We start from the raw sequence: 14,315 nt of genomic DNA, 5'->3' as shown, positions 1-14,315 counted from the left end.
TTCATGCTCATCTCAGCAGTCCTCAAAGGGAATCCATGGAGACATCTCCCTGCTCAGCAATGCAGGGTCTCAGTCACGGTGCCCAAACCCCCGGCTATCCCAACAGGTAAAAACCACGTCACAGGGAGATCTGAGAGAAATGACGGGAAAACATCATTTTCCTGTGAACCAAAAGAACCAGAAAGCCTGCCCAGACAGATCAGAAGTCATCTGCACATGTGGTTCTGCTGAGGCAGGAAAAGGAACTTTAAAGTTTCGTGGCAGGCACCAAGTTACACTGCTCTGGTCCCTCCCCACACACTCCACCAGGTCTCTTCTGGGTCAAGAGCTGATACCACTGATTCACCCTCAGCTCACAAACTCCAGCATGTGCTTCCTGTGACCTTCCTACACCCTCAAAATCCTCACCTTCAATTTACTTAGTGTAAGGATTGATGACACGCTGCAGTGGTAAAGTTTGGATTAGTCCTCAGCATTACCAGGTGTCACTTCATGGGTCCTTAACCAGGTTTGGGGTGTCTCCTCCAGAGTATGGGAAGATGACAATGAAGACCTCTCTTCTAGAAGAGCAGAAGTGAAGCCTGTGAGTGGAATTCCTGATAAAAACAGACAGAAATGGCCTTGGGCAGCATGGGCAGAGGGAGATTTGCTAGTTGTCTTTTAAAGGAAAAAAGAGGAGGGGTCACCAAGAGAACAAAACACCCAGTCAGGCAAAAATCTTTTCAGCTTCTCCTCCTTATCCACATTCTTCTGCAACAACATTAGAAATGGAATTTCCTTACCTTATATAAAAAAACTTCAGGAAGGGTTATGATTTTCTTAGAGGAAAAAATAAACAACAAAAAGGAGTGCATTTTTCAGGAGCATCTTTCAGACCTCAAGGACACATAAAGACATCATGGAAAGCTGCAGCAAAGGTGGCAGCAAGAACTGTCCCCCAAAGACAAAGAGTAAACTTTTCCTTCAGCAAGCACTGCCATACAACTTGGGTTTCCATTCCCAGGAAAGTTCAACCAGTGGAGTGGCTGTTGTTTTCTGGAATCCTGAGATCACAGAGTGGTTTGGGTTGGAAGGGAACTTAAAGCCCATCTCGCTCCACTAGACCAGGTTCTGTTTGCAGCAACAGGAATATTGGGCAGATCACTTTGGGTAGGAAAAAGGCATTTTAAAGAGCTAAAAATACCTAAAATCACTGTCCTTATGTTTAAGTCAGCACATTTTCCTCTTCTGGAATTAAAATTTTGACATGGCTATCCTCTGTGTCTCATGAATAGCAATAATGAACGACCAAAACCTCACCAGATATTCAGAAGACAGTGTTCCTGATTTAGCTTAATTAAGTGGAACTTCTTGCAGGCTCACACAGGTTTTGACAAATGCTGTGACATAAAAAAGATGGTTCAGATGAGATTTTCTTCCTTGCCAAACCAGAATGGCTTTTTGAAACAGTCTAGAACTGAGCTATAAGAATTCAGATCTTCCAACTACATTGACACAACTGGTCCCCAAACCAGCAGGAGAAATGTTCCACCCATCAGTTTACAGCTGATGCCATGTCTTCAAGCTGAATACTCCTGGGAAGTTCACACAAAACCATTTCTTATATAAAATACACCCATGTAGCACACGACCATGGTTATGGACAAAGCAATCTATAGCACAGTATTAATCCAATTTTATATTAGAGCTGCAAGGGTTAATTTTGGCTTCCCACTTTCCAACAAGCCCTACTCCTCATATTGATAGGTTAGGCTTGGGTTAGAAGCAGGACAGTTCAAAAATTCTGAAGTAAACCAGGTGATTCTCCAGAGTTCTGGCAATTTCAAGATATAAATTTCCACTAGAAATCCTGCTCGTGGCAGTTAAATAACCAGAGCCCGGGAAATGAGAGAAATTAGTTTATCAGCCTCCCCCAGGCAGCGTCTGGTACCCAGGAGCAACATTTGGCAGACGGAAAAACGTTCCCAACATTCCAAATAAAATCATTCTTTCGCAGCTCAGCTCCCAAGAGCCGGGAGCGGCGCAGCCACCTCCCGAATCACATCTCCCTCTCCCCTGAGTGGGCGTCAAACCGCAGCGGGAGGGGAGGGCAGGGAGGAAGGGCTCTCTTGAATCAAAAAGCTGGGAATAAAGAGATCCAGGTTAAATGTCCTCAGTGCCAGCTCTCTGTGCTGTAACTAACCCTGTCTCAGCTCTGCAGCTGGATCTGAGTGCCTCTGGCTCTCCAAAGAGTTTAATTCCAGCATTTCATGGCTGGAGTCAGTAACGAGAGTCCCGGTGACTTGCATCAGGTTTTGGAACAAGCTGTGGCATCCATAAAAATAACACTGGGAGCAGTGCCCTGTTCTTCCTTCAAAATTCATCCTCCAGAGACCGGGAAACACTTTATCTGGCTGTTAATAGCTTCAATCTACAAAACTCAGAAATTACTTTATTTACATGAGTGGATGCAGAGAATAAGCACTTTGTTCAAGGTCACAGATGGAAAAAGGGCCGAGAGGAGCATCAGAAAACAAACCCTCTGCATTGCTCGTCCTCAGCACAAGCTACACACCCTAAAAAGAAAAGATTAGTTTCATTTTTCTTCAGTTTTATGGGGCTTAGAGCTAATTAAGTAAAATGCAAACAACCTCGAGGTCAGAAATCTTTCTGCCTGCCACCACCACGAAGGCAGTTTTCTTCTGGAATTTTTTTTGCTTCATTATCTTCCTTATTGTCCAATAATTCAGCAAGTCTAAGCAGAGCAGCTTCCTGACAGGCTCCTGCTAATGTGGCACAGGACCTCTGGCGGATGCAGGGCGGGAAGCACTCGGAGTCAGGCCAGGGGTAGAAATAGCCAGGAATTTTTCCTTTTGGATGGCCAATGTAGGATAAGTCAGGAGCACCCTGAAAAGGCTCATTACTGGGTTTTTTTGGAGCTAAGGAATTATTGGGATCACCTCATCACCCCTCCTTCCCCCCAGAGGTTAATCTGGCCATTTCCCCCACTTTGCCAATTTTTTAGGATACAGAGGAGCACTGGTTTTTTCAACATCTTTGTCCATGTCCAGGATGGCAGCACTCAGCTGTGGAGGTCCCAAACCCCAAAGTGAATCCATAGGGAAGCAGTGCTGCATTTGGCCCAAGCACTGACATTAATTCTCTTGCTGCTTTCCTTGATTTTGGGCTTGGCAGCCTTAATCACAGACTATTTTCAACTTCATTTTCTTCATTCATTTAGTACAGTGTAGGAAGACAAGAGAAAGAAACCCAAACAAAATTTGCCATCCCCACCTCAACTCCAAATCAACCTCCACCTTCCCCATCCCCTCAAAAAAAGCAGAAAACATATTACAGAAAACCAGAACTCAACATGCCTGGTTACTCTTCCAAAGCTAGATGGAAATATTCTGAAAATTAAGGTTACACAGCAATGCAATGCAGAGAAAGTGCCCCTGGCAGGAAAGGAAACAATGAAGACAAAGGCATATTTCTCTGTACATGGAATTTGCTTTTCATGTAGGGATCTCACAGTGTGGTACCCAAACTCATCCATCAGCTCCACTACACCCTACCAATCCTACCTGCAACTTCTGTGCTCCAAGACCTGGACCAGCAAGACTGGAAACTGAAAATTACCTTCCAAATGTAAGGTTTAAATGCATTTTAAAATAACAATTCTGTGTTTCCTGCACTGCACTGCCACAGGACACCAATAACCTACACTGTGCTCATTCACAGCTGGGCTGGAAACACACAGCTCCCATGGAATTCAGTAATTATATTGTGATTTTCATCTGATGAGAAGACTATAATTTTGGGGTTTGATTTGTTTTTTGTTTTCCCAAAAAATTTAACATCATAGTCTGAATTCAGAAAAAAAACCTGTAGGATTTGTTTCTTCCTCTGTCCTTAATTAAATGTCCTTTTTTCACACTATAAATTAACTTTGGAAGCAGTTTACATATACAGAAGAACTATCTATTCAGTCAGGGAATAATGCATTTGCAAAGGCATCAGAAAGGCAGAGAACCACATTTCCAAGAAAACAAAAACAGACTTAAACTCTTCCCCAAAAATATGCACATACATTTACAGCACTATCTATCTCCAATACATCTAAAAGAACCATTCCCTTAAACTCTTCTCTAGCTGAAATCTGTTTTCATTCAGAAAGTAATTTATTTTAAAAAAGTGTTTCATGACTTGAAGCAATGAAATTTATTTAATGTACAAACCCTTTCTACACAGTTCCTACCCAAATTATGTGCAAAAAGACTCCAACAGAGAAGGTAAAGGTTGTTGCACAAATTAGAGTCAACATTTCTAAAGGAAATAATGAGTTTTACTTCACTTTTCCCCAATGATCCTTCCCCAAAAGCTGTTCAGACTACAAAAACAGACCTAGACAACCCATTAGTGCCAAATGCTGGCATTTCCTTCATAGTTCCTGGAAAATGAAGCCATCTTCACTTAGGATAGAAACAACATACATCATCAGCTTGTGCAAGCCTGGGTAGGAAGAGCCTTCATTTAAATATCTGGAAATGAATGGATTGGAAAAAGAAAGAAAAAAGAGGTTTGGGGGACATAAAACTCCCATGTTTTCAAATTCATTTAAATGCTATCACAGCTGTTGATGCATTTTAGTCCATGCAACAGGTACCAGGAGATAAAATGGAATGAAAAAATAAACCATAGTGTTCTAAACCCCTTTAACAGTACAAACCCTCTGCCTGTACCATTTACTGTGAGCATTAATTAGCCATGCAGTGCCAAAAGAAAATAACCAGTGGAAATCAATAATCTGCACATTAAAAAAGAATAAAAGTAGATTAATGGCAATTAATTTGATATTGCCAACAGAGCTCTAATTCCCTACACAAAGCCAGAATTAACTGCAGTTCTCCTACTGCCCACCTGGAAGCAGGTGGGAAGGGCAGGCAGGAGATGCCATCCCTGAGATCTTCTGAGCACCTCAGCAACCCTATGAAGGATCCAGGGAAGATGTGGCAGATGTGGGAGGGCAATTCCTTACTGCCCTCAGCACTGGCTCTGTGACAAGAAGCCCAGGCCCAACAGTGGTGGAAGAAAACAGCAGCAATGGGCTCTAAGCCTCTCCTGTGAGGAGCAAATTTCACCCTTCAAGAGAAAAGCAGAGTTGGGGGCTTATAATTAAAGAAGGAAAACCGGAAAAATTCCATTGAAAAACTGGTTAGTGCAGCATCAGGGCTTTTTACTTGAAAGCTGTTGGCTTTTTTCCAGGCTCAAGTCCCAAATTTGTCACATGCTTATATACCAAACTTGACAACACACCAGCCCAAAGTGGGTCCTTCAGGTTTAACAAATCACTGAAGAAGGTTGGAACCAACCACAAATCACAAGAAACAGAGCATGAAAGCCTCTTCTGCTGCTCTCTGGAGGTTCTCACCATGCTGTGTCACCTTTTGCCTTCAGGAGATACACTCAGAGCTAGTGACACAGAAGCAAAGGTCATCTTTCCCAGGACAGGACTTCTTAAGGACTAGTCCTGTCTGTCAAACCTTTGTGCAGAATACCTGCACAGGATTAGTTGTCCCTGTCCTGTGTACTCAGCCATTGTGCCACAAGAAACACGTGCTCACTGCTCTGTCTAAGAAACACCATCCTTTTAGAAATGGCACCTTTGAAGATTTATTAATGCACCCAGTGAAAAGTGGCTGCACTTCAGGACTTCCTCATCTCCTGATTTTTCATCCCACCCTTTCAGCACGCTGCTCTTGTGCCTGTGGCCCAGTTCTAAAGGCAGTTTCCTAAAAGCTGTGATTTAAAGTGACTAAACAATTCCCAATTCCAAACCAATGCTGGAGTATTTTTTTAAAAATGATGCCTTATACTGACCTATATTTGACTTTTGAGTGGAGTTATAAGGACACTGTACCCAGAACAAAAAAGTTCAATGCTCCATAGCAAATATTAACACATCATGTAGCATTTGTGTGAAAATTAAAGAATTAAGTAAAGAATACAAGATGAGAAGTAACTGATTAACAGTTTTGTGATAACTGTGTACATTGAATTAAACTGGCTTATCCTTTCTGTCTGTTGAAATATTTATGTCCTTCACACAGTGGTATTATCATGTACAGATCCAGCAGAAAAGGCAGTGTTCCATGGAAAATCTTCCCAGTGTTATCCCCCACCCTTTGAAACACTTGTACTCCGTTAGACAAGGATCTGGGAGCATTAACAGTGGAGGTTCACAGTTTACAGCTCTAAAGGGTGCACTTCCTGCAGCTTAGATACTGCAGATCTGACCATTCCCAACAACGGGCAGGGTTTCTCTTTTTTAAATGTCCATTTTCAGAAAATGAACAACCCCCAGCACTGCAGATAAGTGCACTGAAGAAAATAACTGCAAGATTTATTGGCAGTGGTTCAGGACACTTCCCTGACTTCATGCACCAGCTTGTGATCTCCCAGCTAAGCTGAAGAACATCTACCCTACAGACCTTCAGCTACTGACCCGGGAATAATGAGTCTTACCCTTGGAAAACTAAGGGCATTAATCATTTATCTTTATGAATATATCCCTCTCCACCACCACAATGTGCACATGAAGTTAGTATTTCCAAACAGTTCAACAGAGAGTATTTCAGTTTCCTGCTAAAGAGAAAATGCCAAACCCTTCTCTCAGGCTTTCTGCAATCCAGGCACGAATATAAGTGGGAAGGAAATGCAAACTGTCAGACCCATTCCTTCAGACTCACCCAATATTCATGACAGATGCAGCCATTAAGGATCACTGATATTTTTTTAACCTTTTCCTTTGCAGCAGTCAGTGAACACAAGTTTTTCCACACTCTCCAGTGTGTACTTACCCTTAGCTCCATTTCTTTGCCAAGTAAGTCATACAGAACTGCTCCTTTGGAGGTGATTTCAGAAGCAAGCTGTCTAGCTGCCTTCAGGTCAGCAACCTGGGAACACAACAACAGCACTGGATAGCAAGAGAATTCCCAGTATCACAAAGAAAATCCACATTTATCAAGGTCAAAAAAAGCAAGAGAATTCCCAGTATTACAAAGAAAATCCACAACACTTACCAAGGTCAAAAAACTTCCACAGTATTGAAGAAGTTGTGCAGTGGAATCTGAGTGAACCAGTCTCTTGGCTTTAAAATAGTCTAGATAAGGCACCATTCAGATACAGGTTTTGGGGTGAAACATCAGCCACTTTAGGCCAACAAAAAAACCCCAACTCTCCTTACAACTGTGACTCAGGCAATTGTTGGCTCATGTGCTGCCCAGGACAAAGGAAACATCACCTTTTTCATATGCAGAAGTAAAAAGTTTATATACCAAAAGGTCTGTGACCAGCATGTAGCATAAGTAATGAATATTGATCATCTACAAGTGGTTTATTTTTCCAGAGAGACACATCAGACTTACACAGAGGAAGAATCAGCTGAGGGTCTGACATCTTCTCAAGAATCACAGGATCATGGAATCATGGAACAGTTTGTGTGGAAGGGACCTTAAAGTTCATCTCATTCCACCCCCTGCCACGGGCAGGGACACCTTCCACCAGCCCAGGTTGCTCCAAGCCCCATCCAAGGTGGCCTTGGACACTTCCAGGGATGGAGCAGCCACAGCTTCTCTGGGCAACCTGTGCCAGAGCCTCCCCACCCTCTGAGCAAAGAATTCCTTCCTAACAGGCAAGCATGACATAGTACAGCTACAAAAAAATCAAAACCTAAATACATTAGAATATAAAAGAAGTGCCAAAGCTAATAGAAAACAGTAACAAGAATTCCTCTTATTTAGCAAAGTGTTGGGTTGTTGTTTTTAATATCTAGAGAGGCTGTTTCTTAAATATCTAGAAATGGCATTTATTTTGAGGGTTTGAACAGCATTGATGTCTGTTAGGGTAACGTGAAGACTTCCTTTTCCTTCAATGCAAATGGGCTGAAAACCAACTTGCAGCCAGTATTTTGCAAGCTCCTCTTGCTGCAACAAGGTTAGTAGGGAGAAAATACTCTTTATTCCAGCCTACTCCAACATTTCTATGATTTCAACAGCAGTAGAAACCAAACAGGATAAATTCCGTGCCACTGTTGCATTGCATTATGTTTCTGGTTGAGAATTCAAATCATAAAATCCCAAAACCTCAACTACTGAAACTGAGCTCAAACCACACCTACTACCTTCCAGAACGTGCCCCGCTGAAGTTTCAGCTAGAAAACGGGTTTGTTTTTCCCTGCCCAGAACAGGAGTAAGTGCAGGTTTTCCTTACCTTTGAGCCCAGATCCAACTTGAACTTGGCCGAGTCCTCCTCCCTGAGGTCTGCCCGCTGCACCCCCTGGGTGTGCATGGCCCCGTAGAGCACAGAGGTGACCTTCAGCAGCTCCTTCACCGCGTAACCGTCGGCCTGGTACAGCTTCTTGGTGTTGAGCTTGATGTGAGCTTTGGTGGCCTTTGGGGAGGGGAGAGTGAATTCATCACCCACAAGAACAAAATCCCCGTTTACCTCTTCACTCCAAAGCTCCCTGCGGGGTCACCACCCCCGCACACGCAGAGACAAACCCTCCTGTCTGGACACACCGGTTTGCCTCGTCACGGGCCTGAGATTTCCAGGAGAAAATTTCCTGAGACCTGTGCCCTTCCTGCACGTCAGAACACCTGCAGAAAAAACTCAAACCATCCATTATTTCTCCCCTGTACTAAGAGAAGCGAAAAACCTGTGCACCACTTAAACTCAAATTGAGTTTAAGTGGAAAGTAAGTGCTGCCCAGGTCTTGTGATGATGCTGTAGAGAGGTAAATCTCACCCTTGATGAGTTGCAAGAATAAGATCAATTATCCTAATTTAACTGTCTTCTCTTCCAGCAGCACCTTCAAAATATTGTATTGCTTCTCTCAAATTTTTCCCTGCTATGATATGGGTAATTTTATTCCCTTGTCTTCCATCTCTGAAAAGTACAGACAGACCAGTATGGAAAAAAAAATATTAAAAGTTACAATCTTATTTTTAAAATAATATTTTGAAATATATTTGAAATAATTTGAAAATATATTTCAAAATAATAAAGGGGAAAAAAGAGCATCTGTCACAGAAAGGACACAAATGTTGCTCTTGAAATTCCTGACTAATTTATATTATAAATGGTCACAAGGAGCCAACACAAATTTCAGGGAGTCTTCCTGGTGGCATAATTAAAAAAGGAAGCAAACGAAAAGTTGATCACCAGTTATGAATACAAAAATTAAGCTTAAAAATGACACATTAAGCATAAAAATGACTTACCATTTTCTTTTCGGCATGTTTTTAAGATTAAAGTTCTGGTAAAATGTTTATCCTATGGAATACCCCACTCAGTGGCAGAATGAATCTATCCATGAGTCACTCATGGGATTATACAGCTTTGGTATTACAGTGTTTCTGGAAGTAATTCACACTCCCCTTGGGCTCTGACAGACCAGAACCTTCAACCTGGGGGTGAGAGACTCAAATATTACAATATTTGGCACAAGTTTTGCCCATGAGCTTCACCTTACGAGGTTCTGCACTGAGCTTCACTGAATAATGGGCTGCAGGAAAGAATTCCTGTGAAAATAAAGAGAGAAAGGGCCACACTCAAACCATGGATTTAGCTCCAGCTTTTCAAAGGACCTGAGGGAACGGCTGGAGCTGTGCCAGAGATAAAAACAGAGAGCAGTTGGGCACTGGACAGGCTCCCCAGGGTCACGGCCCCAAGGCTGCCACAGCTCAAGGTTCCAACTCAAGATCTTCTGTGATTCTGAGATTCCTGAAAATTGAAGTCCAAACTTCCAGAACAGGTTGCTGATGTTGTACACCCTCAGCTAGGGGAATATAAGACTCACAGGACAAAGATCCCTAATTGAAATTTTTGATCAGAATGACCTCAAATGAGCCAACATACAAAGTGGGAAGCCAGGTGTGTTCAACTGCCTTCCCTTTCAGCAGGAGAAATCTAAAAAACTCATGGTAGAAACAACAGGTATTAAATTTTAAGAGAAATGTGCCATTAAATTGACATACTCTATTAAACATCCCCCGTGCAAACATAACTGATGCCCTAAATCATGTGGGACGTTGCTAAAGGCAGAAATTCTGATTTCAGCTCCACTCGAAATTCAGCTCTCCCAAGACAGAAAAATCAATGTCTAGTAAGAGGAAAAAAAATGTTTTTTTCACTCAAACACTACTTAAAAAATAAAAAGAAAAAAAGAGAAAAAAAATAAATGGCCAAGTATGTATATTTTTCAGACTGGCACAGTGGCACTGCTTAGTCAAGAAGGTAACTTCATACTTGGAAAGCTCACTCACCTTTTTTATAACAATTCTAGTTTTAAAGAATAATGAAAATTCACCTCTACTTGTTCTGATGATCAGATTATTAAAATGCAATAGAAAATATAAACATACAGCAAGAATGGCACCAACAGCCAGAATTTCTCTTACCTTTACAAGCTGTTTTATTATTATCAGAGAGCCAAATTCTGACTGTGATGCCTGACTCTTCCAAAAAAATTTGGTACCTTGGTTTGCTAAGTGCGTTTTCATGAATGTATCTCCATGAGATAAACTCATCAGTGGCTTTTTGTTGCACTCTACTTCAAATTTGGATCCCGGGGGCTTGAGCAGGAGCCAAGTACTGAGCCCCACTAACTAACGCTGGGGAAATGATTAAAAACCCACCTGAGACAACCCTGCAGACACTTCAGGAACTTTTGGCTCTGGAAAGGAGACACTGGGTAAGTTCCCACCGTGAACACAGAGCAATACCTAATTTGTGTGGAAAATTAACACCTCTTTGGGTCTTGTTCAGCAAAGGAGAGCAAAGCCCCAGTTGTATTCCACGATGATGAATCTACCCTGGTATCCTCTTCTCAGACAAATCTGTCTCTGTCAAATCTCACATCTGCCTCCAGATGCATAAAGCTATTAACTCCTGGGGAAGATAACTCTGAATTCCATGGGCAGTGAATTATGAAAGAAATGATTAAAAGCTTTTCTCAACCTGAAAATGCTGAAAATCTACAATAACCCCCACATTAACTTGTAAAATTAACTGAGACTAAGTGCAGCATGATTAAAGAAATTTCCATTAGTTTCATTTTCTGAACCATAATATGTAATTCTCCAAAACCCTTGGGATTTCTTGCATTAAATCAGCTATTAAAAGGCAAATGTATGCTTGACATTATTTCTGAGTCCATACTTGTCCCTTGTTAAATGTCCTTGACTTGAATTTTCCTATAATTCCAAACTAAATAGATCTGATGGTGCTCCAGGCCTCAAAAAGTGCATTCTGATATATACAGGAAAGTACCATGCTCTGAATACAACAAAATTAAGAATTGAGAGAATTTATGGTGCATGCTCTTCACAAATGAGAAGGAAAATATGGTTACAATGTAATCTTACTGTATTTTAAAAAAATCTAAGTATTACAATGAATCTCTGGTATTGCCATAAAGACTTCCATTGCTTCACCTGCAACCCCAGTAAGTTCATTTTACATAATTAAGAATGTTATCTAAGTGTGTGATAACAGCAAAGGCTCACGCTGCACCAAAATAACAAGAATTATATGAAGAACAATGTTATTTTACTCCCTGAGACTAAAAAATTTGATGGCCCAATTCAAGTATAATTCATGCATAAAAGGTTTGAGCTGAGAAAAACATGTGCTTTGATCCATGAGAAGGCTCATAGGACATATACCAATACATGATTCTATATCACAGTGAAGGCACCAGAGGTTATGACTATTCAAGCACAAAAAAGAATCAGGCACCCAAAGTTAGCAATAAATATGATGGGATCTCTTCTAAAACACTTTAAATGGCTTCAAAACATTTCCTATCTTCTGCTACCTTTTTATAAATAGCAAGAGATAAGGATATTTTTCTAGCTTTGCAGGGAAAGTGTAAGGGGTTAAGGGAGAAAGCACTAAAGCTGACACGGAACCAGGATTTCAGATATTCACATTTTTAGGATTTCAGGCTGTTCCTGAGCAGACTTACCATGAACTGAGCCACGGCCTTAATGAAGAAAACCCGGTCTTGTTCTGTCTCCACATCAGCAGGAATATCAGTGTGAGGTTCATACCTACAGAAAGAAGGGGGTGTAGATTCTGACAAGAAATACACGTGCAATATCAATGAGACTGGTCCATTTGTGAGGCAAAAATCAAACAAAACAAGCATGGACTAGACTGGCAAACAAATGTTTAGTTCCTGCTGCAGAATGGGGACCCAGAGATGCACACGGTGGGTGTGTGTACAAACTGCAAAATCTGTAACACCTGACACACTACTCAAGTTCACACTCAGACATCATTTCAAACACGTTACTTTTGCAAACAAAACTTGCAAAAAAGCAAACTGAAAGACTGTAAAATGCCTTAAAAAGACCACGAGTGAAATGCAGAAACTTCTAGAAGTCGCCAGCCTAAAGGAACAAGGGAGGAATAAAAGCAAATTCAGAATTTGGACCCTCAGGGTAACATCAGCATTTTAAAGACTATTTAGGTAACTTAATGCGAGTAATTTTGAATGGTTCTAAATATTTCCCTATTTTGTTACAACAGTATTCAGCAAATTTCAAACAGCTTGCTAATTAAACTTAATGGATACTAATGAGTACCACGAATCCAGGCCAAAAAATAGCAATCAGGCAAAGGGTTGTGTCACCGTTGTGTTTTCAACTGCAATATTCTACCTTATGAGGAGCTTTAAAAAAAATAGCAGGGGAGAGAAAATAATGTATAATATGTCAAGATTCAGAAATATTTAGCTGAAGTCTGTCAATGGGTTAAGTGGGTGTAAAACTACAAGTGGACAGTAGTAGATTAGAATGGAATCATTTTATTTCTTTTAAACATGTTGTGGATGTGGGACAATACCAGGGTGAACCAGTAGTTGTAGCAAAAAGGCAAGAACTGGGTGCATCTTGGAAAGTTCTCACTACAGATTACCCTGTTTGGGTACATGGGCAGGATGGTGATGGAGTCTGAAGAATACAGGAGAGAGACACAGATACTTTTGAATCAGTGCTCCCACTTTCTGGGTGAAACCAGCACTGAGTCATCGGATTTTCTACTCCAGGCTCTACAATTAAACTAAAAACCTGCTAACTACCACACTTCTACCTGCTATTTAGAAGAGTAGAGCTCAAAGAATGACTAAATGTCATTATATTTCACACCAAACCATCAGCTCCAAGGCCACCCTCCGCATCCCAGCATCAGCCCCAGCATCTGTCGGCCTCATCACCAACCTTTTCACCAGCCACAGGAGCACTTCTGACACAAGCATGAAGTTTGGGGTGTGGAAATTCTCCATGGATATGAGTCGGGGATACCCCAGCGCCCTCATCATCTCAGTAAAATCTGAAAAACAAGCAAGGGATTGCTTCTAAATATCAGACTGGGGCTTTGCCAGGAGCTCCATCTCCCACAGCGTGCTGCTCGGTTACCGTGAGATCTGCCCTGTGAAAAGCGCTGCTCAAAAATAAACCTGAATAACTAAAATAAATATTTTCAACAGAAAACACGGCTGAGTGAAAAGGTGAGTTTTTAACGAGATTCACCGGGCTGAAACGATGCTGAACTGCTCGTCTTTACAAACACACTTTAAGAGACGGGCTAGGGGGCCCCCCCAGTGCAGGGCTGTGCTCCCCCCCCTCAGCGGGGACCCTCCCAGAGAAGGCTCAGCCCCCCCCGGGGCACCGCGACCCTCCCGCCCGCCGGCAGCTCCGTGTGCGGCCCGGAGGAGCCGCGGGGCCTCTGGGGCCGTGGCGGGGGTGCCCGGCCCGGCCCATCCCGGCCCATCCCGGCCCTTGGAGGTCTCACTGCGGAGGTCTCGGAACGACATCGCCGGGCCGGGACTCGCGGCCGCCGCGGCTCCGGGGCAACGCGGCTACGGCGGCGCGGCGGGGCCAAACCCCGCGGGGAGCGAAAGCGCGGCGGGTCGGCCCCGGAATCACGGAATGCCGGAATCGTTCCGGTGGAAAAGACCTCTCTGCCTTCTGACATCACCGACTCCAACCGACGGCCCGTCACCAGCATGTCAGGCAGACCGTGGCACCAAGTGCCGTGTCCAGTCTTTCCTTCAACGCCTCCGGAGACGCTGCCTCCACCACCTCCCTGGGCAGCACATTCCGATATCTAATCACCCTTTCTGGGAAGGAATTCCTCCTAATGGCCAAACTACACCTCCCCTGGCACAACTGGAGGCTGTTTTCTCCCATCCTGTCCCTTGTTCCCTGGGAGTAGAGCCCGACCCCCCCGGCTCCCCCCTCCTGTCAGGGGGTTGCAGAGCCAGAAGGTCC

At 42.8% G+C, this 14,315-nt stretch overlaps 1 protein-coding gene across 2 annotated transcripts in view; it reads right to left on the bottom strand.

Moving 5' to 3' along the window:
* Positions 1 to 14,100, bottom strand: part of CLUAP1 (clusterin associated protein 1) — a 55,411-nt gene extending 41,311 nt beyond the window's left edge. Inside the window, exons 1-5 of one of the 2 annotated variants that reach the window (XM_027732780.2) lie at positions 14,002 to 14,100; positions 13,263 to 13,374; positions 12,008 to 12,092; positions 8,251 to 8,430; positions 6,840 to 6,935 (exon numbers count right to left, since the gene is read on the bottom strand). In XM_027732780.2, the coding sequence (XP_027588581.2) occupies positions 6,840 to 6,935; positions 8,251 to 8,430; positions 12,008 to 12,092; positions 13,263 to 13,363 (462 nt within the window). In that variant the 5' untranslated portion in view covers positions 13,364 to 13,374; positions 14,002 to 14,100. Of the gene's footprint in view, positions 1 to 6,839; positions 6,936 to 8,250; positions 8,431 to 12,007; positions 12,093 to 13,262; positions 13,375 to 13,836; positions 13,944 to 14,001 lie in introns of those variants that run through there. The other variant, XM_027732779.2, reaches the window with a different exon arrangement.
* Positions 14,101 to 14,315: the final 215 nt, after the last annotated feature.

Source organism: Pipra filicauda, unplaced genomic scaffold (genome assembly GCF_003945595.2).
Source record: "Pipra filicauda isolate LSUMZ 115617 unplaced genomic scaffold, ASM394559v2 scaffold73_size2923735_pilon, whole genome shotgun sequence".
Lineage (NCBI taxonomy): Eukaryota > Metazoa > Chordata > Aves > Passeriformes > Pipridae > Pipra > Pipra filicauda.
Note: the sequence above shows the minus strand (reverse complement) of the source record. Positions and strands in the feature narration are given on the sequence as shown.